Source organism: Suricata suricatta, chromosome 9 (assembly GCF_006229205.1).
Source record: "Suricata suricatta isolate VVHF042 chromosome 9, meerkat_22Aug2017_6uvM2_HiC, whole genome shotgun sequence".
NCBI lineage: Eukaryota > Metazoa > Chordata > Mammalia > Carnivora > Herpestidae > Suricata > Suricata suricatta.
In genome coordinates this window covers 60,950,161-60,975,283 of record NC_043708.1, presented here as the reverse complement: position 1 = coordinate 60,975,283, position 25,123 = coordinate 60,950,161, and the positions used below count along the sequence as shown (strand labels likewise).

General features: G+C 41.2%; 1 protein-coding gene and 1 long non-coding RNA gene across 5 annotated transcripts in view; one reads left to right on the top strand and one right to left on the bottom strand.

The window, feature by feature from the left end:
* NPAS3 (neuronal PAS domain protein 3) overlaps positions 1-25,123 on the top strand; it is an 836,879-nt gene that overhangs the window by 691,540 nt on the left and 120,216 nt on the right. For all 3 annotated transcript variants that reach the window (XM_029951941.1, XM_029951942.1, XM_029951943.1), the window contains one exon: positions 23,142-23,316. In XM_029951941.1, the coding sequence (XP_029807801.1) occupies positions 23,142-23,316 (175 nt within the window). The remainder of the gene's footprint in view (positions 1-23,141; positions 23,317-25,123) is intronic.
* LOC115301926 overlaps positions 1-25,123 on the bottom strand; it is a 108,716-nt gene that overhangs the window by 35,419 nt on the left and 48,174 nt on the right. The gene's annotated exons all lie outside the window — the stretch shown is intronic.

Sequence of the window (25,123 nt, the reverse complement as noted above, 5' to 3'; positions counted from 1 at the left end):
CACTCCGAGCTTTGGAGGGTCATCCGGCATTTGTTACAAGTGATCTGTCCCTGTTCCACGTGCACATTATTCAGCGCTTTCACCTCTGATCTTCCCTCCTCTGAGCACAGCCCTCTCTTTGCAAGGCCCCTGCACTCAGGCTGCAGAATAAAAGAAATCCCCTCACGCTGTTCCTGCTGCCACTGGTAGGTGACATGTCCCTTCCAGGGGGGACTCAGGGAGACAGGATCTTCTCCTTTCTCTCCTTCTCTCTGTGCTGGCTGCCTGGTGCCAGGCCCATGCCTGTGCCAGGAGCGCCAGCCTCTCCCTCCGGAGGACTGGGTTCTTGTTGCTGCAGGAGCAGTACCCAGGGCAGAGTCAACAGTCTATAAGCAAGCCCGGGGCTGATGGTGGGCCTGGGGGTGCCAGCCGCGTGGGATGGGAAGAGAGGAGAGGAGGGAGGGAGGGAAGGAGGCTTGAACAAACAACCAGAAAAAGTGAGGCGCAATGCGAAGGGGAGGCAGACAGATGATGGTCATCTCTTCTTCTTTCAAGTCAGACAGGCTGGCAGCCATCCCTTTGCTTCTTCTGACTTTGTTTACAAGGCCTGTACTGGTGCAGAAATCATCGAACCTTCCACAGTTGGTACTTTAATGGGTTTCCCTTTCCTTTCTACGTGAATTCAGGGCCTTGCACTCAGTGCCTCTGCCCTGGGGCTTCTGCATGCTGCTTTGAATCAGTCGGGTTACCTACAGCTCCTTGGTTAGAGAGCAGAGCTCTATTGTGTTCATTCTGGTTCCCTGCAGCACACAGGGTAATTCCTGCCCTGGACCAGATGGGCGGTACGCATTTGCTGGATTCACAGTGAAATTATGCTTTCCTCCCCAGAACCAGTTCTTTAGGTTGATACCGTTTGTATTAACCAAGTGCCTCAAGACTCTCTCCTCAGGTTAGGAAAATTGAAATGTACTTAAAACAAGTACCATCTTAAGTAATACATCAAAAATAGGATAGAGGCCCCTGGGTGCCTCCGTCAGTTAACTATCGGACTCTTGATTTCGGCTCAGGTCATGTTCTTACAGTTTGGGAGTTCAAGCCCCACATCAAGCTCTGTGCTGACGGCACAGAGCCCGCTTCCGATTATCTCTCTCCCTGTCTCTCTGCCCCTCATTCGCTAGTGCGTACTTGCACTCTCTCTCTTCCTCTCAAAATAACCTTAAAAATAAAAAACAAAATAAGGATAAAAATTCTGTCGAGAAATGAGTGTGGCCTCTAAGGTCAAAGCTGGGTCTCTAGCCCAGCCCTGTCATTTATTCCCAGGCTGGAGGTATGAGAATTATGCCTTCTCTCTACATGTCTACTGCCTTCCCTGTACATGAAGAATAAAATACCCCCTTTTCACAAGGTCATTCGAAGGACTGGATAAGAAAACAGGCACAAGAATCCCTGATAGATGTAAACAGTCAAGTATTTCTCCCTTTTATTTGGATTGACCTACCCATGATGGCTTGTTTTCCTTTTCCTAGGTTTTTAAAAATTATTTTGAATGTTTATTTTTGAAAGAGAGAGCAAGAGGTAGAGAGGAGCAAGGGCGGAGCAGAGAGAGGGTGAGACACAGAATCTGAAGCAGGCTCCAGGCTCTGAGCTGTCAGCCCAGAGTCCGACACGGGGCTCGAACCCACAAACCCTGAGATCATGACCTGAGCCGAAGTTGCCCCTTAACCAAGTAAGCCATCCAGGTGCCCCTCCTTTTTCTGGGCTTTAAAATAACGTTTCTAGTGTACAAAAATACTCATTAAGTGGCACCCAGTGACTCAGTTGATAGCATCCACTTCACAATAGTTATCTTAAAGTTTTAACATGGTAAGGTTTGGAACTACTTACCGGTGTACAACTGGCCATACCACATTCTACTTCTCTGCCCTGACCATATTGTGTTTCTTTTATTTTGAACCGTTCACTGAAGATCAACTCAGATTTTTTACACATAGGGGTAAAAAATCAAAAGCTAAGCTTTGGAGACATCCATGATACTTTTATTCATATTTAATTTGCAAGGAAAACTTACATGTAAATAGGAAAACTCCCTCAGTAAATATTTGTCTCTGAGGTGTATTTGTATGTGTTCCTACAAAATTGTCTCACCATCCTTCTATTTTGTTGTAACGGGCTTCAAGGACTTCCCTTTGCTTTAAATGGGAATATTTACTGATCAAGAGCATTCTCTTTGGCTGTAACCCGAGGAAACAGCACCTTTTCACCTTTGAAACTGGCGTTTCCATATTACTCATGCCAGTCTTTTCTCACTAATTTTATGATTATAATGAGGCAGTAGTGCACTAGTTAGCACAGATGACCTTCTAATTGAAAGACTGTAAATCCAATCTCCATCGCTGGGCACCGACAGAAATTTAAATAAATATAGCTCCTAAAACCCTTGTGATGGGCTGGCCTAATGACCAAGGCCTAGCAGAACCCAAGTCATCTGTCACAGGGGGCCGCCGGCAACTTCGGGGTGTTAACTACAGGAGTCATTAGAAGCAGGTTGCCCTCAGAAAGCCAAGCGAGATGAGGGACTTTCCCCCCCTGGCTTTGACTCAGGCATCATGCCTTGCTTTCCTGTAACTTATGCCAAGCTGCTTTTTTGTCACAGTGCTCCCTGAAACAAGAGTCTTAGGTCCGTTCTCGAATTGAACCTAAGCAGGCAAGAAAAGCCTTCTCTACCAGGCCCTCTTTTTCCACTACCATTTATAGATTTATTTAGAGGCAGTAAGCGGCCCACGGCTGCGTTGATATCATCCCCTCACTTGCTATATTCGCCACCATTTTTCACCCCCATGACCTTGGACAGCAATCCAATTCAGGTCTCCAGAATGAACTGCCCCGAGGATCAAGATGGGTATGGAAACGGTCAGTCCCAGGAAGGAATCCATGGGGCTGTAATGCTGGCAACATTTGTACCAAATAATTGAGTACCTGCCCTTGGTATGTGTCTGACCTTCCATCTTGACTTGAATTGTGTGTGTGTGTGTGTGTGTGTGTGTGTGTGTGTGTGTGTCCCCATCCCTTACTGTGAGCCACCTTAATTCTCTTTTGGAAACAAGTGCTGTATAATTTTTTTTAACAAACTGGCTGCCTTAACATAGGTCCCTGGACCTTGACAGCGACAACCTAAAAATGGCCCCCTATTGCTGACGGTGCCTTAAAGCTGCTTATTGGGTTGTCAGCATGGTGCGTCTTTATCCTGACGATATCACACAAACACAATGGAAATTTCCCATTGCCTTTAAACTTTTGCATTCTGTATATTTGGTTGTTAGACAAATAGAGCAAGCTTTGCCGACTTCATTTTCATTCTTGGCAGCATGTTTTTATCATAAGGCAGATAGTCATTAATTTACAGAATCAACGCTGGGAACAGCTTTTGTGATCTCATATTAAATTTTCCCCTGAATCCGCCCCTTGGCAAAAATTACTCACATCGTTAAAAAATATTTAATTAGGCTGTAGTTTATACCCAGCTCACTGGGGAAATGTTGGAATTAATATGATTTGCATGAATTCTGTTTCTCTTTTTCTGTCAGAGATTAGTTTTGAATTCAGTTCAGAGGGTCGCTGACACTGCCAAGGACTCACAATCGTGAAGGTCAAACAGGTAGCAAATACTTCCCCTGGGTAGGTTCCCTGAAAAGACAGCTCAAAATTGCTTTTAATTATGGGTTACCTGAAAGGCCACTTGCTGTTTTTATTTTTCCACAGATCCCTGAAACACTGCATGATTAGAACTTTTAGGTAAACCATTTTATTCCCGACTAAAACAGGCAGGGTTTTGTGTGGAGAGAGATGTGCCTAGCTGGGCGCCACCCAGATCATTTTCTTAGCTGCTCACTGGTTTCTGTGGGTTATTCACAAAGGAGAGAAGTCTCTTCGCTTTGTACTGGGATATGGATAAAGTAGTCTTGCAAGAGAGCCAGCTAGCTGAGTAAATTTTCTACATAGCAGTGCTTCTGCTGGGCTTAATTCTAGCTCCTGAGATAAGATACCATGTTTAGTTATGCATTTCCTTGTTTATTCTTCCATGGGTCGGGGTGGGGGGGGGGAACCTTAGGGAATTCACAATCCTATGCCTTTTTTTTTTTCAAAAGCCAATTTAATGGAATATTTAATTAATAATCTAATCAATCAATTAATCTCAGTTACATAAGTGTTGAAATCTAATTCTTTTTCACAGCTATATCAATAAAAGAAGTGAAATGGCTCCCCACTTATCAGGATAATAGGAAACTGTTACAGACACAAAGAAAAATTGACATTGTATTAATTCTGCTACACTGGTCCTGAATTTGCCAGTGTTAACAAAGTCTCCTTTGCATCCTAGACAAATTTCAGTTCAGTCTCTGGGACTACCACTGCGTAGACCTTTTATGTGGTAACCTTTCCTAACAGTGGGAAAAAAAAAATGATGATTGGGTTCTTGTGTGTGTGAGGTGTTTTTTTTTTTTTCCCCCCCCAAGGACTGGGGCTTTGGAGCTCTAAGAAAAGGCACACTACACTCCAATAATGACAGGACATTTAAACTTTTTGGACATAATCTCTGTCCAAATTGTTGAGTTTTAAGTTTAAAAAATATAAGCCATCTGCTCTCAAAATGTGTACAGAGCATACCAGGCTGCTGACTAGCCAACTGTTGATGAATAAATATTTATATTTCAAATTATTTATATAGGGCTTCTTTCAGCACTAGAAAGATGAGAGTCAGTTTGACCCTTGATTCTAAAAATCATGAGTCAAGTCACTCACAGGGAATGGATGCCAGGTGGGTCTATTGCAATAATAGCCTTATTTGGGAACAGGGCTAGTGATGATGGTCACATATGACCGATTAGTCCCCAGTGTTCTAAGGAAGTGTTTGAAAGAAAATGAGAAAAGGGAGAGAGACCTAGGATTTTCTGACTACATACGTTCACTGGATATTGCCATGGTGACTTATGCACACAACCTTATTTAGTCCACAAGATACCTAGAAAGGTAAATATGATTACTCCGTTTTAAAGATGAGGATGGGGTGCTGGGGTGGCTCATTCCGTTGGGTGTGCAACTTTGGCTCAGGTCATGATCTTGAGGTTTGTGAGTTCAAGCCCCACGCTGGGCTCTGTGCTGACAGCTCAGAGCCTGGATCCCACTTTGGATTCCTCTCTCTCTGTCCCTCCCCACTAACACTCTGTCTCACTTTTTCTTTCTCAAGAATAAATAAAGATGAGGAAGGTACCAAGAGGAAAAGTAGATAGATGGTCTTTTTAATTCAGTCTTTCTTTTATACAAGAACATAGTAAACCTAGTGAGAATAAATAACCACCATGCAGTAACAGAGTTTGTCTCAAATTTGAGGCTCTCCTTCACCTTTTCTTGGGTGTATGTCTGAATCTCCCCCAAGACATCCTGGGACCAGCTCGGACTAGAAAAGGTATTAAGCCAAAAACAGCATAGCCATTTTCCTTACACCTTTGTTGGTTCATTTTGCATCATTTGTTTCAAAGCGAGCCAACGCAACTCTTTTGCTCTCCTAAGATGCATGTGTGTGGCTTTTTGAAATCTTTTATACAACAGGGTAGATGTGCACCTTCCCCACTCGTAGAAAGAAATTCATAGAAACAAAGGCATATCTACTATGTTTTTTTATTGTATTTAAGACTTTTGTTAACAGGTGCTTTCTGTTTGACTTTTTTGCAAAAAAATCAAGTTGTAAACTTGGTTCTTAAACATCTCAACTTGACCAGACATGAAGTGATTAAAAACCTTTCAAGGTGTATTAAGAAAAGCCAGACTCTAAAAGAGAGAAGAAAACACATTTGTCATTACCAAAAAGAGATGTCTTTAAGGAAAATAATAAAAAAAACCCTGGTGCTCAGATAATGCAGATTGTTCCAGTTCTCGGGCAGAAGATCCGAAGTGCTTGCTTTCTGCCCACTGGCCCAAGTCTTTGTTCATTTTCTCATTGCTGGAATATCATACTCCTTTCTTCTCGTTGGATGGCTACACAGGCTGATGGGAGAGATGTATGCCTCATCTCCTCAGCCCCGCCCTGCTCCACCTTGGGACCAAATTCTCAGCTAGGCTGCTTTTGTGTTTCTGGGCATCCGGGTGGGTCACTGAAGCTGCAGGGTTACCAAGTCCCAGCGCTGAGGTGGCTGCTGGCCTTGGGTCTCCTCGCATTCACTTTCCTTGTCTTCCCTCCGAGGTCTTTGACGAGGAGGCCCCCAGCAGCATGGTGGTCTGTAACTGCCATACAAACTCTGTCTTGCTGGTCATCCTGTTCTTCGGCACCCCAGGATAGCGCCCTCCGCACTTCTCCCTGCACCCGGAGGACAGTGGTTGCCATCTCTTGGCTCTGCAACGGTGGCCACCTCCAAACTGGGTCCTGCAGGGGCCTGACCTCAAAGCATTCTCTCCCCACTTTGACCTTGCCGGCAATTCTGCCAGGAATTGCAGGTGGACGCTTGCGACCTGGACAGTGTCCTTTATGGTTAGGGGCTGCTGCGTATTTTACCACCTTGCCCTGGAGCTCAGACTAGGACCTGTCACTTTTTTTTTTTTTTTTTTTGCCTCTGCAAGCCTTTCCCCTTCATGATCAAATTTCACCACCTCTCCCTGTCTGCCAAAGCACTTTCTGGATGGCTTCTTCATGGCAATGTGGTGTACAAATACATCTTCCTCTGGGTCATTCCTGTTGATGAAACCATGTATGTTTCTTACATCACTGAACCATGGTACTGTTCCCAAAACCTTTGAGGCCATAACCTTCTTACCTTCTTGTCCCCCTGCCTCTGCCCCCACACCAGACTCCTCCCAAGTGAGTGGGACTAGATGGCTGCCAGGTCTCATGCTCCACAAGGGTGGTTTGCTCCACAGTGCTCGGCTCCCAATCTAACTCATGTAGTTATGGCATTCTTGTCTGAATATGTGACTTCAAAACAGTGAGTGAGAGCTGTGAAAGTGAAGAAAGTGTACAAATGTCAGTAGGAGTAGGGATACTGACTCAGCCTTGCAAAAGGACGGTGGTGACTGAGGAAGCCCTAAGAATCTTTTTCCATTTAGTTTTTTGGTATGATTGCTGTTGGCTTTCTCCTCTGGCCCCCTTCTTGGATGAGCACAAAGCTGCAAGGAATCCCTGTTTAATCCTCCTTGTGTCTAAGGTAGCCAATCTCAATATTTCATCCCATGGTCTCAGAAAACTGCAAAGTTAGTAAATGTCATGCTGTTTACATCCAGTTTTCTATCTATTTGAAAACAAATATCATATCCTGCTTTCCTTCATTCTTAGGCCACTAGTTTTCCTACTTAGCCTTCCTGCTTCACCACCCCTTTTCAGGTGCCCCCCTCCCATCCCCCCTGTTGTGCTAATGAGGCAAAACAACAAGCATAGTATCAAATTCCTACTGTTTAATCAGGCTGTTTTTATAACTAGATGGACTTGTAGTAACAGTTGGGGGAATTTCTAAATATTTTGCAAAATTCTGTGCTGGATGGCAGGTATTGGTTTCTCTTATCAGTTCTGATTCAGCAAAAGAGTACACATGGGTAATAACGATCATAATGATGGCTGCCATTTATTAGCTCCGTATTGTATGCCAAGCACAGGACTCATCTCATCAATCCTAAGAGTAAGTGCAAAATCTCCTTTTTACAGATGAGAAAATGGAAGCTTTCAAAGGTGAAAACCCCTCTTCAGCTCACATGGAAATTGACATAGCTAGGTTGTTTTGTTCTTTTTATACTTTACTGTCCAGTTGGTTTCCATGTAACACCCAGTGCTCTTCCCCACAAGTGCCCTCCTCCATGCCCATCACCCCTCTTCTCCTTCAGCCCTCAGTTTGTTTTCAGTATACAAGAGTCTCTCATGATTTGTGTCCCTCTCTCTCTCCCCAACTCTCTTTCCCCCTTCCTCTCCCTATGGTCCTCTGTTAAGTTTCTCCTGTTAGACCTATGAGTGCAAACATATGGTATCTGTCCTTCGCCGCCTGACTTATTTCGCTTAGCATGACACCCTCGAGGACACAGATAGGTTTAAAACCTGACCCTTTCCAACTCCCCAGTCAGAAATGCAACCCTGCTTCCAATCAATGCAGTGTCTCAAACCAAGCAGAGCACTGGAATGTGAGGCACAAGTGATGATCTGACCTGATCTGGCACAGGATGGAGGTGGGGGTAGCTCCCTCAAGTTCAGGATCTCTAGTCTTCCTCTGACAACAACCTAGCTTTTAGGGAGAAAAAAGGCAGCATATCAGAAAGCATTTTGAGATCATCAGTCTAATCAAATCAATAAATATCTATTGAGCACAGTGCTAGGTATCTTGGGAACTATAAAGATGCATAAGGTATCCTAGACATTAAGCAGCCTTCCTTCTAGGAAAGGGTTTAATGTAAGGGTGCCAGTTGCTAAATAGAAAAGTATTAGGTTCCTTCAGGTCCTGGAACAAGTCATTTCTATTTCTTCTCCAACTAGGACATTTGAAAGACTAGAGATGAACATTGGTTAGAGAAAATTTTCCTACATTAAATTGTTTTAAGAAAGAGAATGAGGGAGTCAGCACATATTTTATCCATCCCCACATTAATACCTCCCCAGACCAGTTCCTGATGATGCAACACTGTTCTGGCTGCTAATGGCAAAAATAATTATGCCCATTAGGTAAAAAGATAACAGTGTTACCTTTATAGTGGGCAGGTGGGAAGGAACGCATCCTAGTGGAAAACATTCTGTTCCAGAAGCAAATGTCAAACTGCAGGAGAGATACAAATGCTGACTTTTCCAACCAAAGCTTGCCTCTTGCTCAAAGTACACACTCCTCAAAGCTCCTACAAATGTTGGATATTGATTTTCTAGGATGCCAACCACACTACTCTTCTGCTTCTCCGCCTGAAAAGGCAGTGAGCCTTGCATGAACTCCCTGTCACTGTTTCTTACTTTCACCTTTGAGGCTTCCACTCTTCTATAAGTAGACACTGTATCAATGCAGGAAGAATTTATGTGCTTCAAACATTTTATGGGTGTTTTCTAATTCACTCTCTATCACAAGAAGCAGAGATTAGCTGTCATGATTACAAAATAAAAAATGGAGACCCCAAAGAGGTAAAGGGACTTCTCCACCCTCATCCCAAGAATCAGTATTGACAAGGGGAGGAGTTGTTAAAAACAAAAACAAAAACAAACAAACAAAAAAAACCACCAGACTTTTGCTTCCCAGGCCAATGCTTGGTGTGAGAACCGCAGTCCTTGACTTGCTGCCACAGTACAGTATCTTGGGTATATGGAAGCAGAGTTTTGGAATAGAAAAACTGGCAAGACTACCTTACGGTGACACTATTAATGTAAAAAGGTGTACCAATCCAGGTTTTTCTTTCAAGGCAAACCTTTTGGAAACAACACACACCACCATAGAGCTGTTCTCTTTGGGAAGTGATAATGTGGTGCTCCTGATATACCTCAGGGCTCCACAAATCTGTAGGTCCTCTCATTATCTGCCATGTCAGAGAGAAGTTGAGAAAGGAGATTGTGCTTTTCATCTGCGTCTCAAAGGATCTGTACTCCCAGAAAGATCTAGGTTATTTCTCTTTCTGTTCAACATGAAACTCCTGATCATTCTCCACTTACCTTACTTTATTAATGTGCTTCTGAATCAAACTCAAGTGGCTTTGTTGAGGTCCTAATGACTGTGCCACAGATTTGATTGAAAGTCCCAGCAGATTAGACTTGATAGCCCAAGCATGGGCTTCTGTTAATATGATGAATGGATAAGCAAAATCAATAAGCCACCATATTACTCTAGGACTCAAACATGGACCAAACCCTTGAAATCAGCCACTTCTCAGTAAAATTATAATACTATTTATTTATTCACTTGCTCAACATAAAGCATTTGCCTACTGAGTACCAGGAGCAGAGAGACAGAAATGGCTGCTGTCCTCAGGAAGCTTCCTTACTCCAGGGAATTAACAGATGGTTACACCCACTGATCACTCCCTATATGCCATACCCTTTGCTGGGCACATTGCATGTGCTAGCTTACTTAATTTTGACATTATTTGCTCTATTTTATAGTTGAGGAAACAGTAGAATAACTTGCCCAAGATGGGTAATGGTTTTGGTCTCAGGTCATGTGCCCTTAGAGTCGGCATTCCTAACCAATATTCTCCATTAGAAGCATGTGAAAATAAGTATTACAAAACCTTTCAACACATAGCTCACTTTACCATTAGTCATAAAATTGCACCTGGCTCTCCTGTATATCTAAACAAATGCTTTTAGGCCAAGAAGCATCCCTTTCTTGCCTAGCTGTCCTGGAAGGTGCCTCTTTAAATGTTCGGCAGGAACTCATCAGTCTCAGCTATGGGACCTTACTTCTAAATGATGCAATTAAAACTAGAACAAGAGACTTTGTAATTGTGGACAGTCACCCATAGCCATTAAATAGTATGAAAGGGCTGGCTGTAAATTCAACTAATAGGTTACCAGAAACCACACCTTTAACCATCTCGATTTCATCCATGGAAGCAACAAAGTAGCATTACAGTAATAATGACTCATCAGTGACTTGAAATTGGGATTATTTGGCTTGGCTTCGGGTCCACAGATATGCAGGGCTGATAAGACAATAGAAGAGATGCAAAGAAAATCAAAGGGATGGTCAGTGATGGAAACAAAAAGACTTCTTCCTGGGGATAAAGGAACTGAGTGAGCTTCACTAATGTGAAAACCTGGATTTGAGATGACTCCAGCTCCTTCCTGGTTCTCCCAAGGCTCAGCAGAGAGCTGGAGTGTTCCACGTGGAAAAAATGGCTAAGTTAAGAATATGCAAAATTATAGGAGGGATAGCCTTTCTACCCTGGAGTCTAGGAAGAAAAGATGTTAAAGCAAAAGGGGGAAACGGAATACCTGGGTGCTAGTAAAAATGGATGCAGTTTGCCCATTCCATCAGTGATGCCACATGGGTGTGCTATGAGAACAGTGTTCTCGGATGAAGCCCCAGATCCTCATGAAAGAGCACAGGTATGAGCTTACCAGTCTCTACAGTTAAATCTGCTAAGGCTCAGCCCTCTCCACCAGTTCATTCCTGAGCTTCTCTTCATCATACTTCATTCCAGAACACCAAAACTCTTGCCCTTGAGGCTTTTGTGGTCTCCCATGGATAAAGCACGAGCTGCCGTTGAGTCTTCACAAAAGTTCCCATGACATCCTTGAGTCATCCTTGTTTTGGTTTGGTTTTGTGTTTTTATATTCCTCTCAGTATAGATAGCAATGAATTTTTCAATTTGCAAAAGGATTTAATCAACAGCAAATGTTTTGAATCAGATTAAAACCCAAATACTTTAAGAGCTATGTATTTATCCTGTCCTGCTGGGTGCAGTCATTTTATCTTGCTTCTGAAAGGCAATGCAAAGCCATAGATGCTCTAATGAATTCCTTGCAACAGACAGGTGTGTTAATGGTTAACAGTGATGAGTATTTACGAGGAGGGGGGGAATCCTGGGTTCTTCCTTAGAATTTGCCCCCTTCTCCTTGATACATCAAAAAATGGGAAATCATCTCTGAGATGGTTTTATTTGTCTGTGTTTTCAGGACAGCACATTTACATACTCACACAGGCAATCAATATAAGCAAGCCCAGGTCTTCCAAGAATCCTTAATTCTACGTCTAAGAATGCATATGTATTCACATGTAATACTTGTGTTTCAGCAGTGTTTCTCCCCACCTTTTTGAGCTGACATGTGCTAAGACTCTTTGAAAGTAGTAAAATCAAGAGTGTAACAGGCAAATGCACAATGAGTTGTAAAATGTGATGGCAAAATAAAAAATTTTTTAAAAAGCTTCAGTCAGTATGATCAGTTAAAAAAAAAAAAAAAAAGACAGCCGGCAAACTGTCTATCATGTGATGAAATTTGACAGTAGGGATTATGGCTTTGATGGACCAGAACAGCTAATAGAAGAAGCTGACATTTTTGAAACCCTGCTAATTAAGGGTTCCTTCCTTAATATTAAAATAAAGTCTTTGTCTGGGTTTTATGGTTGGAGAATCAGGTGTTTTCATTAATATATGCCAGTCAGTCTTAATAAGCTTGGAGGGCAGAGGAAGTTATTATTGAGTGACCTTCTACAAAATAAGCATGTTGCTAAGGGCTCTAACCCTGCCCTGTTCAGACTGATGAATCTCATTTCCAATGCAAAAGCTTCACAAGAAATCCAAGTATTCTCTGTGCAATCACAGAAAATAATCCTTGTGTCTCTTGTAATGTCCAGAATTGCCACTTACTACACTACTACTGTACAATGAATATTACAATACATATTATTTTTCTAGCACAATTGTCTACATTTCTGAATTGCCCAGAATAGAAAAACTTATTGTGAAGACACTTGTATTGAAAAGTCAGCTCATTTTAATACTTTTCAAATAGTCATCTACTCTGTTCATGAATTATAATGCTCCGAATACATCTGACAATACTGGCTTTGAAAAGGAGATATGTCTATATTATTACATATTCATTTTCAAATAGATTTCAAACAGATTTTAAACCATTCATTGAAATTCATTGAAATGATAAATTCACAGTTGGATTTTGATTGACTCTTAATCCAATTTTACTTTTGATAAGTTTTCACCCCTCTCTTCCCACCCACCCCCAACCTCTCTCAACCAATATAGTTTTTGTTCTGCTATTGGTTTTTAAAGCAAAATTGATGGGATAAGGTAGAACTTGAAGGTTTTGATAACTATATATAAAGCTTGTCAAATTTTTAGATAAAATTAGTAAAGGGCCACACTACAGGTGACTTTTCTAATTTCCAACATACCAAGCTTCTCCTATGGAAGCAGATGTGTATTACAAATGGCTGTAGGTTCCCTCCTATAGCAAAACTTTGAAAGGGTCTTTGAGTTACTGAGTTACCATCTCAAAATAACATGGAAGTATGCAGATAGCTCAAGTAGCTGGCGTTGGGATAATAGATCACACACCTTGAGCTTTTGTGCTTGCTCAGCATGAACCTGCTGCTCCTTATCTTGAGCTCTTTCTGTCTATCCTAGAAGGAAAAGTTGAGCACAACCTCTGTTGGAGGCATAGGCAGGTAAAAAGACGACAAACCTATTAGAGTCTCTTTGGAGAAGGAAGGCACGGATTCAAAAACCATCCATCATAAAAACGGAGTTGAGTATTGCCTGGTAGATGTAAGAGCAAATAAGAGGAGAATCTTGGATTCAGGGCTTAACTTCCTGTCCCACACGCTAGTTCAAAGTGCGGCAATTATTTCAGCCTTAGGTTTATAGGAGTCAATTATCTTTGACATATGCACTTGAGAAGAAAAACAACATATGACACTTCCTATAAATGACTTATTGAATCTGTTTTTCAGTATTTTAAAAGGAAAAATAAAAAGGTTAATGAACATTAGCATAGATCTATCTCCTTAGGGCCCAGATGAACTTCCCACTGCCCTAGGCTTGTGTAGCACACCACCCCTGCCTTTCTAAGCTCTACCGCAGACCCTGTCTTCTCATCAAAGTCACCCTCCTTCCTACTTTTCTTTTCCATGTGGAAGCAGCGTAGGAATTGCCCTCCCAGACATTTTCTGTTTACAGGTACTTCTGGACTGATCCACGCCAGTGCTACATAAGTGCAGATCATGAGTTAGCCGTGTCCACATCACACAGGAGCTTCTTAAAAATACAAGGTCTTGGGCCCTAACCTACAGCTATGGCGCTAGAATTTGTAGGAACCCATGGACTCTGCATTTTTAAGGAAATCCCCAAGAGATTTCCGGCAGTTTGAGACAGAGTGATATATAATGCTCAAATTATACCTTACCCACATACTGTGTTGTGCTGTCGGATATTTTGTCCTATCTTCTAACTCTGCAAGTGTTGGTCTTCTTACTTCCAAGTGGATTGTAAGCTCCTTGGGGGCAGAGGCTAAGTTTGACTGTTTGTTTTTGTGCCTCTCAACCAAAATCACTGTCTTGTGGAGAGCAAATGACTGATGAATACTTGAGTGACTAAAGTCTTTTAATTAATCTGTAGATTAAATCTAAAAACATAGGTCTTTTATTCTAAAGCCATTCCTCTATTTTGATTTTTTATTCTCTTACACCTCTTCCCTTTTATACCAATGTCATGGTATCCTAATACTACAGGTTCCTCTCTGGGGAGTCTAACGTTCTAGAGCCACACTGGCCACAAGAAATATACTTGAAACCATGTATCTGATTTTCAATTTTATAGTAGCCACATTTCCAAAAGTAAAAAGTAAGTGAGATTAATTTTAATAATTATTATATTTTATATATCTAAAATAATATGTAACATAACATATATTGTACGGCATTCTTTTTCTTTCTTTATGCTAAGTCTGAAACCTAGTGTTATTTTAGCCTTATAGCATATTCTAGTTCAGACTGGCCACATGGGGCTACCGTATAAGACTGCACAGCTCCAGAAAATATTCATGGATAAACTTCAGAAAGGTCTGAAACCCCTAAAATAAAATGCAATTTATATATATATATATATATACATACATATATATATATATATATATATATATATGTATGTATATATATATATATATATGTATGTATATGGGAGCATTTTTCTGGTAAGACAGAAGATAGAATTTATCAGATTCCCCAAAGGGTTTATTTCCCCCACCACCACCAAACTCCTACCCTCAAATATCTTACGAAACACAGCACTGCTTTTAGCCTGTGGAATGACTCATTTTCTCTACTTGCCAGTTCTATTTACATTCCCTATTCTAACAAGACTCACTCACAGTCTGTTATTAAACAGTTGTGAATTTAACTTATTCCTTTAAAATAGCACCTAGAGAGTGCTCAAGGTATTGACTTGCTTCATAGAAAATAACCTCAAACACTACCATAGTTGGTAGTTACAACAGCCAACATAAAATAGAAGCATGTTAGGCCATTTTCTTATGGTAATTCACAAGGAATAAATGATACTCTAGCCCCATGTGCCCACATGGCTTTCAGGAAGTTCCCAAGATGTACTAAAGAAAGGTTCTGGGAGGGTAATTGATGACAGCAAAGGGGATTTTTTATTCTTTCTTGTTCTCCTCATTGGGTTATGAACTCCAGATTAATTGGACACCCACTTTCTAAAGTATTTTTGTAGACCTTAGGATTTTCTTGGAGCAGCTTTTTTCAACACCCCTCACAGTGACATGGAGAGTCAGTGGTTTCAATTATGGCAACTATGGCGTGACCTCAATCTCAAAAACAAACCTGCCCATTGAACAAGATCCTCTATCTGTTTTGCTTTCTCTTAAACATAATGATCTCTTGAGAGGTACAAATTATCTTTCTTAAATCTTTCTGGTTTTGTTACTTGTTGCTGTTTCTCTCAACAACATCACTTAAACATGGTGACTTAGCTACTGGTGAGGGTTTCCATCATAGAGTAACCCCTTTAAAAACAATCAGGTGTGATTAACTCTGTTTGCGGGCATGAAAGATATCCAAAGTTTTAGTTCTATAAGCTGCATTGTTTTTCTATGACTAGAATCAAATAATCCTGTGAAACTTTCAAACACAAATGGAGGGGCATTTGCAGGGCTCCGTTAATCATCTAATTTCTGCGGAGGTCATGCTCTTACAGTTCATGAGTTTGAGCCCGGCATCGGGCTCTGTGCTGACAGCTCAGAGCCTGGAGCCTGCTTTAGCTTCTGTGTCTACCTCTCTCTCTGCCCCTACCCCAGTCACGCTCTCTTTCTCTCTCTCTCTCTCTAAAATAAACATTAAAAAAATTCAAAACACAAATGGGAAAGTCAACCCCATAATTATTACTATTGTCCTTATCCATTTACCTTTCTTGAAAATAAAGGGGCCGTTGAGAATCGGGAAAAATTTTAAATTTCATCTTAAACAACTTGTAACTATTTCTACTTTTTCTTATGTGACCAAAAGAAGGACAAAATTCACTATGAGAAGAACAAAAACAATTAAACAAAAAGATCTGTTGATACCAAAGTCTGGCTATGTATTACACGCATCTGAATGTGTATCTAGATTTCAGTGACAAATATTGAACTATATAAAATTTGAGGATAATGGATTAACTTGCCAATATCAAGTATTTTATGTTGATTGGTCTCCTTACTACCCAGGTAATGAAGAAGCTTCGAAAGTGACATCTTACTATTTGTTTGCTCTTCAGAAAAGTGAGATTGACTTCAGTTTCTTTTAAGATTGTTAATCCTTCCTTCTTGGCATCATTTCACTTTTTACTATGACGTAACCTCCAGTTGGCGTCCTTTCTTCCTTTCCAGCACTGTGATAAATACTCAAAAGTTGGCCTTTCCTGCCCTCTAGACACTTTAAAACTTCAAAACTATAGGAACCTTGTAAAGCAAGGTTTTAAAGTTTCTTGATTTAGTCGCTTTCACAAATCCCTGGGCTGATTCCTGTGATGTAATGTCCCTTCAGTGTTACAGCATTCTCTAGGTTCTTCTTTTACCCAGTGTCTCTTAATAAAAGGAAAAGAATACTGACATATCAAAACTATTCTAAGACCACTGCTCTCATAAGACCAGATGATGAAGAAATACCTGAACCTTTGATAGAAAAAATGAAATATAGTATACAATTCCTATCTTAAGCAGAAAAAAAAATTGGAGGAGATCTCAAAAGTCTGGATGGGTTTTATACCCAGACTATTTCTAGAAGTATTCAAATATGCTCAATTGTAGTCTAAGTAATGACCCGTCTAACACTTTTGAATATTTAACAATCAGTGTCCTTGATCAGTTCAAACGCTGGGAGTGATAGTCATAAAAGCAGCATACTGTTCCACATAACTGTGCCTAAATTTGAAGCAGCATCTGCAATTTGTTCTTTATTTCTCCTTTTGTTCCATTTCTAAAACAGCTTTTTTTTTTTTTCCCCTCTGAGAACTAGGAAAACCACCGGAATTATCTTCTGGCACTTCTTAATCAAAGTTCAGAACTAGGGTAGGCAGTATTGTCTTTGGATGCTGTGGTTGCAAATTCTCAAGTCGGGCACTCCAGGGGTTATAGAAAAGCATACAAAAAACAGCAACGAAAAAGTACTTGGCCTCACTGATTCCCAAAGGAGCTGAAATGTTTATTTCTGAAGATAAAATAAACACATGATAAGGTATCTTTTAGCTCAAATTCTTCTAAGGGAAGGCTCTGTTAACATATCTTGTAGGACGAGAGTAGTATTCGTTTTCTTATTTGATGACATTGCGAGGGTTTTCCATTCTACCTCATCGTTCTGATATAGAACCTTTCTTTCCTCTTGTTCTACTAATTTATACATGTATTTCTGTAACAGACCCAATGCTTTTATGCGTTTTTCTTCAGATAAGTCAGCAAATACATAGAATGAGACAGAGCAGTAAAGAACATCAAGTTTCTGTCAAAACAGTTCATAAATATTCAGTAGAGTTCTGCAGTACGTAGGAAGTTATGAAGATGGCATTAAGATACCAGTAAATCCAAAGAAAACCTATGCTAATCAAGCTATCACATCGTATTATATTTTGTTCTTTTATCACTTTATTATCCCTCAATAATATAAATGCGAACCCCCCAAAAAACTTCAGATCCTAACCTGCCATGCTGAGATAGAATTTCCATCTTATCTTGTGTCAGGATTTCCTAACCAGGGTCTTATAGTAGATCTGAAAGCCTAACCTGGAAGTTTTCCAAATCACTTGCCCCTAACATAGTTTTCTCCCAATATTGCTGCCCTTCCCCTCCTGGGAGGAGTAGGGCCCAGATGCCCAGACTCTGGATACAGAGCTGAGCCAATGGTGCCCTCCATCCTCCCAGCAAGCTCTATGTTCTCAAAATCTGTTTAAAAAAAAAAAAAAAACTTACAAAAGGTTTAGGAAATTGTACCTTGTGGCAGGTTTTGAATGATATGTTTTATGTGATAGAAATGAAAGTTGTGTTGTTTTTAAGACTGAAAGAGGTTTTATGATCTTTCTTTATAAAAGTATCTTCCTTAGGCTGTTCCAATATGGAGATGACTGGCAATATTGCTACCTGTTCGTAATTTGTCTCCAACCATCTCAGTCAAAGGAACACCGAATTCAATGAGTTGCACTCTTAGTACATCGCGGTAGTTAAAAAGTATTTGCTCACCCCAGGGGGCCAAGCGAAGGCTATTGACATGCTTGCTTGATGTCTGAAAAGACAAATTAGTCCCCCATCCTATCTACCAGCAGGGTACAGTGACCCTACAAGGAAAAGTCAACTGAAACCACTGTATAATATATTTACATTTTTTCCAGGAAACTTCAGAGTTACCAAATCAACTGTGTCTGGTGTGCAAATTGCATGCAAGCTAACAGAATGTGAATTAAATTGGAGGAAAGACATGGTTAGCTTGACTATGCCGATGTCACTAGTGGCTCCAGCCTTTGCTGGAGGAATCTACGGTAGCTTTCAGCGGGGCAGCACAGGGAGAAAGAAACCTAAACCAAATGCTACTCCTTGATCTGACTGCTTATTACTCACTGGCTCTCTCCTGCCCCTTACACATTCTTAGCTGTTTTCTAAGACACTAAGCAACATGAGACAGGAATTTCTCTCTCAGCATCACAAAGACGGACTGAGTGAGCACGGTTGAAAACAACACCGCTTACTTTTCCTTCTTAGATTAGAGAAACAACTCGGAGCCCCTGGATCTGTGTCTTGATTTAAGAAACAAAACTTTTCATTTTCTAGTAAGTCCAATCACCTTACATGGTGGTAAAAAAAAAAAAAAAAAAAAAAAAAAAAAGTTTCATATTTGTCTTACAATTTTCACTAATCAGAAGAACACAATATTAAGGGGAGAAAGGTATACTTTTCTCCCCTTATGTAGATCATAATTTATATAAAGTTTCTCTGAATTTCTACCATTAACTTGAAAGGATATTTATGAAACTATGTGAACATTTGGAAGACCAGCTAACCACAGTTCTGTCATAGATTGGAAGTTACAGAGAGGGGTTCCAAAAGATGGCTGTTTTAAAGAAACCTATACTTTCTTGGCATCTTTATTATTCTATCCTCAGTTAAGCTTGTTGCCTTTTATAGAAGAAGGTAGAAGGACCAATGCATTCAACAAATACTTACTGGAAATATATTATGGTGCTATATACAGTAACTCAGTTTACAAGTAATATTATAATAACATGTCTTGAATAATATAAAAGAACCAACCTAAACTTGTTCAAATCAAGCACAGGTAAAGCAGACCTAAGTATCTATCTTTTAGTCATTCGGCAAGCATTTATTATAGATCTACTGTGTGTAAGACCCTATTCCTGGTTCTTAGTGGGCAACTTTTGGAAGAGTTAGTAACTGAAGATTTGAAGGTGTCTGACTAACTGTAGTAACATTGGATTGGAGCTCTATTTTTCTTATTTCAAGGTAACATGCAGTAATGTCTGTTTGCCAAGTAAACGATCCCCAGTCTTGATTCCTGTAGTGTATTTTGAGACACAGAGTTTAGTGGTGGATGAGTTCTAACCAGCCTTCCTACAAGAGAAAATCGGACAAGGGGTAAGAAAAGTGGCTAACTGAGAGTTAGCCACCTGGGCTTACAGCCCTACTTCTACCAGCAAGCAGCTGGGAAAATTTGAACAAGCGTTTTTAAAGTCTAACCTGTTAAATGAGAGGGTATTAGTGGATGGTTTTTAAGGTCTTTTCCAGCTCTAAAATCTAATAACGTGAATTGAAAAGCAGCGTGAGGAATATTAAAAATGCTAGACAGAGGCACCTGGGTAGCTCAGGTGGTTAAGTGTTAGACTCTCGATTTCAGCTCAGGGCATGATCCCAGGTTCATGAGATGGAGCACCATGTTGGGCTCCATGCCAAGTGTGGAACCTGCTTGAGATTCTTTCTCTCTCCCTCTTCTCCTTCCCCATTTACTTGCTCTCTCTAGCACTTTTTCTTTTCTTTTAGATATATAGACAAATGTAAGGTCGAGGAGGACTCAAGGCCCATAGACCTTTGACTAGCCCCATATCTTTTTCAGTTTACTACACCTGCTTTCTCAACTTTTTTGGAGTCTGAAGGCAAAGCATCCTCAGCTCCTGGGTCGGGCAGGCTGCCTGCCCCGCGGCCTCTCTCCTCCATGGTGCTCAGTGTTCTCAACAGAGTAAAGCTAAAGGATGGGGAAGCTCAGAGGTCCCTGCTCAGCCTCTCGGACTGTAGTCACACTATCCAAAAAGTGATAGGATGTCAAGGCAGACTTTGAACCAAACTCTACCTTGACCATTAGCCTTTTCCGCTATTCAGGTTCTTCTTCTGTAAAACAGGAATTACCAAAACAGTTCAAAAGATGGTTATGAGGATTAGTCAAAGAAAAGGATGGAAAGTACTTGTACACAGTGGTTGGTAGATACCCATAGTGTTATTGCTGTATTTGAGTCTCAAAGCGTGCTCACTCCTGCCTCACCCTACGCTTAAAGCCATGTCCCAAAGCTCCCCCACACACTTTAAGAAAACTTCACCACAGTTAGGTTGGAGTGTACACCCCTGGGCACCAGCCTTTCTTACCCACCAAACAGCAGCAAGGACAGCCGGCACTTATTTTGTTGCTTGTTTCTTAAAATAATTTCTTCTGCATGGTTTCACTAGATTTTCAAAATCAGACCTGAGACCGGTCCAGCAAGTTTGTTTTCAACTGGGCTCTCAGGGCCCCTTCCTTACACCATTCTTACCCGAAGAGTGACACTCCCAGGGGGGGTGCCCTCTGTGTAGAAACGGATGTGAGTTGTGCCCCCCAGAGTCCTGCAGAGGGGCAGGGCTGCCATTTCCAGGGCCAACTCGAAATAGGAAACTAAGAACCCAGGGACGTGAAATGAGTGGTCCAAGGTCACACAGCAGAGGAGGAAAAGATCTTATCTCCAAGTCAAGTTAGGACTCCACGTAGTTGGTACTTTCCCCTGTGCCGTGTGACCTTCAGTAGGACACATACATAAAGACTACGATAGAATCGGATTCTCAGGGCCAGCCTTTCCATCCACCATTAGGCTTCAGGGTTCCCTGGTGGATGATGCTTTTGGGGGGCGGGGGTCACTGGAGGAAGGCCATACAGCTCACGGTGACGCAGTCTTGCTCTCGATGTGCTGTGCGTGGCATGCCCATTATATTATGGAGAGGAAATGCACACCCGGGCAAAGCAGGCTGTGAAGACAGCGCTTACTCCTCCTCACCGTAAGACTGACTTGCATGAATATTCAATAGCCAGCACCCCTAAAAAATCTATTAATCTCCCACCTGTGTTGTCATCTTATCACAATCTGTGGTCTGTGCCAAAAGGCACATTGCAGTATTAAAGAAAGACTTGGAGTTTGAGAAGTGACAGAAATATTTATTAAAGTGCTGCAATTGGAGTCTGCGCAAAATGAGAGTGACTTCCTTCTAGCCACTAATCCCCAAACAAAATAACCATCAAGAAATATTAAAACACACATTTTATTAGTTTCATTTAATTTCTTAATTGCTCAAAGTCAGTTTACCCATTTATTGCTGTGTGAAATGCTTAGAGGCAAGGCGCACATTAAAGGGATTATTTCCATGTAATCCCTCCCTCCCAGAGGGTAGGAACTGATCACTTATGAATCCTGATTTACGCTCTGTAACAATATCAAATGGAGGAAATAGTTATTGTAAAATGATAGAGTCAGGAGTCGGGTAATACAGTAGGAGAGTGTAATTTAATAGCAAAGGCAAAGTACCTCATTTTCGGTAAAAGTTATGCGGGCCTTTTTCAGGAATAGCTATTAACCAAACTGAATTTAGTCTCCCATTGTTCTGGCTCTACCTCCATTAATTGATAGATGTTGAAGATGGGCAGCCTGTTACAATTTTAATCAAATGGTGTCCGGGAGTGATCGTTTTGCTGGGAGCTGGAGTTGGGGGGATAATAATTGCTCTGGGCATTATGCTGTCTGTGACAGTTCACCCACTGCTGACCTTCCTTCTTGGAAGAAGGAGTGCAGGCTCTCAGGTGGAATCTGGAAACATGCTACAAATTCTACAGGAAGGGGAGATGAGGTAGGAAAAAGTTCAAGGGAAATAGGATAATCTGAACTTCTGGCATGTGGGTGTATCATCGCTGGCCCGAGACCATAAAACCCCAAGCCTGAGGGAACCCATCCGGGACCCAGCAAAGAGCTCTTCCTTGATCAGTTGGGGACACATCTCTCCTTGTCGTAGTACCTATAACCCAATGTTATTTTAGGAGCATTATTGCTCTTCTTGGAAGGAGGTAATAACTACACCATCAAAAGGGTACAGAGGTAAAGCCAATCCCTTAGCACAACTGAGGATACAAGCTAGACAAGGGCCATGTCTCGGTTTCAGCTGACCCTCTTCTGATATTTGTTGTTCATTCTCTACCTGTAGAATCAGCCTCATACAAAAAGTACACAAAATGAAACATTTTTTTAAAGCCCTCAAGGAGATTTGTACTGTGTATCTTATTTTGAAGGCAAACTGATACTAGCAGGAAAAAAGGCGGGTTCAGACCGGGGCTGACCTCTTTTGCATGGAAAATCCTCCGTATGATTACCGAGCTAATGAGAAATATTTAATGAAACCATTATGCCTTTGCATCTATTTGTAAGCAGCATTTCTTCCATCTAAATGTACTGATGTGTATAAAAACACATCTTGGAACTCTGTGTATTTTAGGGAAAATATTCATCCACTATCTGTGGCTGTTTCTCTACAAAGCCCAAACTTCTCAGTAAGAAAACCGTAAGATTCAATCATCCTCTTGACACCAAACACGCAAGTACTTGATGATGCGTGGCTAAAACAGCTGGACGAGAGAGAGGCCGACTCAGCCACATTTCCCAGAATGTGTGGGCTCTGTGCAAACAACAGTGTATGAGAAAAAACTGGGCTCAACCATCACTAAATAGATAGATACAAAAACAACCTTTGTCTTTCAACTTCCGGAATCCTTAAGCATTTAAGGATCAAGACAGAGAACCCGGAGGGTTTCTGGGGGCTGCATGTATTTCCTTTTCTGCTCAAGATTTGACTCACAGCAGTGCTGATTTTGAACACGGAGAAGTGGTGACACCTTTCTTTCCCGCCCTTTCTCTTGCCCCTCTAGGTGGAGCTGACAGGCAGCAGCGTCTTTGACTATGTCCACCCGGGGGACCACGTGGAGATGGCCGAGCAGCTGGGCATGAAGCTCCCGCCGGGCCGGGGCCTCCTCTCGCAGGGCACCGCGGAGGACGGCGCCAGCTCCGCATCCTCCTCCTCCCAGTCGGAGACCCCCGAGCCAGGTGGGAATTGCGATTCCGACGTGCGGGATGGTGGGCAGGACCTTTGCCAATGATTGCACTCAAGTTGCCGGTGTGAAGACACTATAAATAGACCTAATGGTATTTAACAATTCCACGCAGCTTTCTGTCCCGTGCAGTAATTAAATAAGGCAGAGATTTGAAAATAAGGAGACATTTTAATAAGTATAATCCTGAGATCTAATTTCAGTTGAACAATACGTAGAGAAGGTACTGGTTCCTTTCGTTTCTCTTTCAAATTACTAGAGGGAAAAGGTTCAGATTTGGAAAGCCCTCTTCCTTTTATGGTCACCGTGGCTAAATGGAACGCATTTATTTATTATTCAGCAAAATCTACGATAAAGGCTCCTTGAATATTAGCTTGTAGAGAATTAAAAATATTAGGAACTTGCAGGATTCTTGGTTTCTTTCCTTTTTCTTCTTTTTTTTTTTGTAAGCATCAGAAGGTACTTGAAAGATGTGAACAGATAAATTAAGGCTAAAAAGAAAACAGAAATGGCTACATTTTAAACTGCCTTTCCACCCTCAGTATTTAATTAGATCAATTGTATAGAGGAATGAACAGAGGTGACATTCCTCATTGGGATTCCTTCCAGGACTCTTATAGACTTTGCATTCAGAATGTTCCCATTTTCATTGTGTTGTACTGATGATAATTTAAGTATTAGGGGAAAATCCATTTATAAATTAAACAAAATGACTTGATATCCATCAGTCCCCTAGTTCATCAAGCTGTTCAAACACGGGGAAGATTGGCTGGTCGGCCTGGGTCTTCCGAGAGCGCTGGTAATTAGATCTGCGAAGGATTTATTCTTTGCTGATTGGGGCTTTAAATTAATTGAAGTTCCACATTTGTGGTTTTGTCCTTTTTGTACTTTTTTAGAGGAGATATTTCATATTCTTGTGTGGTGGAGTGCTTGGCCAAGCAGCAGTGGTTTAAATGTTAATTTTTCTCATGAGAAGTTTAAGATTTTTAATGAATCAAGGCCTGATTTGCAGTGCAAAGTTTTCTTTGCTTACTTGGGAAATTATTTTTGCACTCTTTAAAGATGCTTGTACTTTACTCGATGTGTTGCCTTATAACAGCTTTGCAACACAACCTCGTTTGACAGAAAGAAAAAGGGGGGAAAAAACACCTGTCTTAAGATTAATACTAAAATCATTCTAAGAACATACTTAAATTTGACCTGCCAGAGAATAATCACAGTATGTTTGCTCACACAGAAGGGGAAAAAAAATAATATATTCCCCTGTTTGGAAATATGCTAATTCCATCTAAAACCAATTCGTGTTTCCTTGGCTAAGTTACCTGCAGCACTGGTGAGCTTCCTTCTCCATTGAGCACCAGGCATGGGAAGAAAGAGTACTTAAGACTACTCTTGGCCATTTAAAAATGAAAATAATTTTGTTCACAGGGAAGTCGAATATTCTTCTACCACTGCTCAGTGACTTTACTGAATAGCTAGGTCGGTAAGATCATTAAAACTGTTTTCTAGTCATTAGATTATTCATATCTGGGCAGACTTGAGAAGCAGCACATGAAAATGGGCTTTTCCTCTTTCCATGTGGAGATGGATTGGGAAACCTAGGGGCTCATGACTGTCAACATTCAGTAAGAATTCACGTTTATAAACCCTGTTTCCCTGACTGACAAACTCTCAAGTTTAGAAGATCTCCAGCCTTCCCCCTGGCCAGCCCTGGCTCTAGATCAAAACCAACGGCTAACCATCTGCCCCAATAGGAAGCTCAGACACCTCTAGGCTGCCCTGTTGGCTGGTGCACAGCTCCA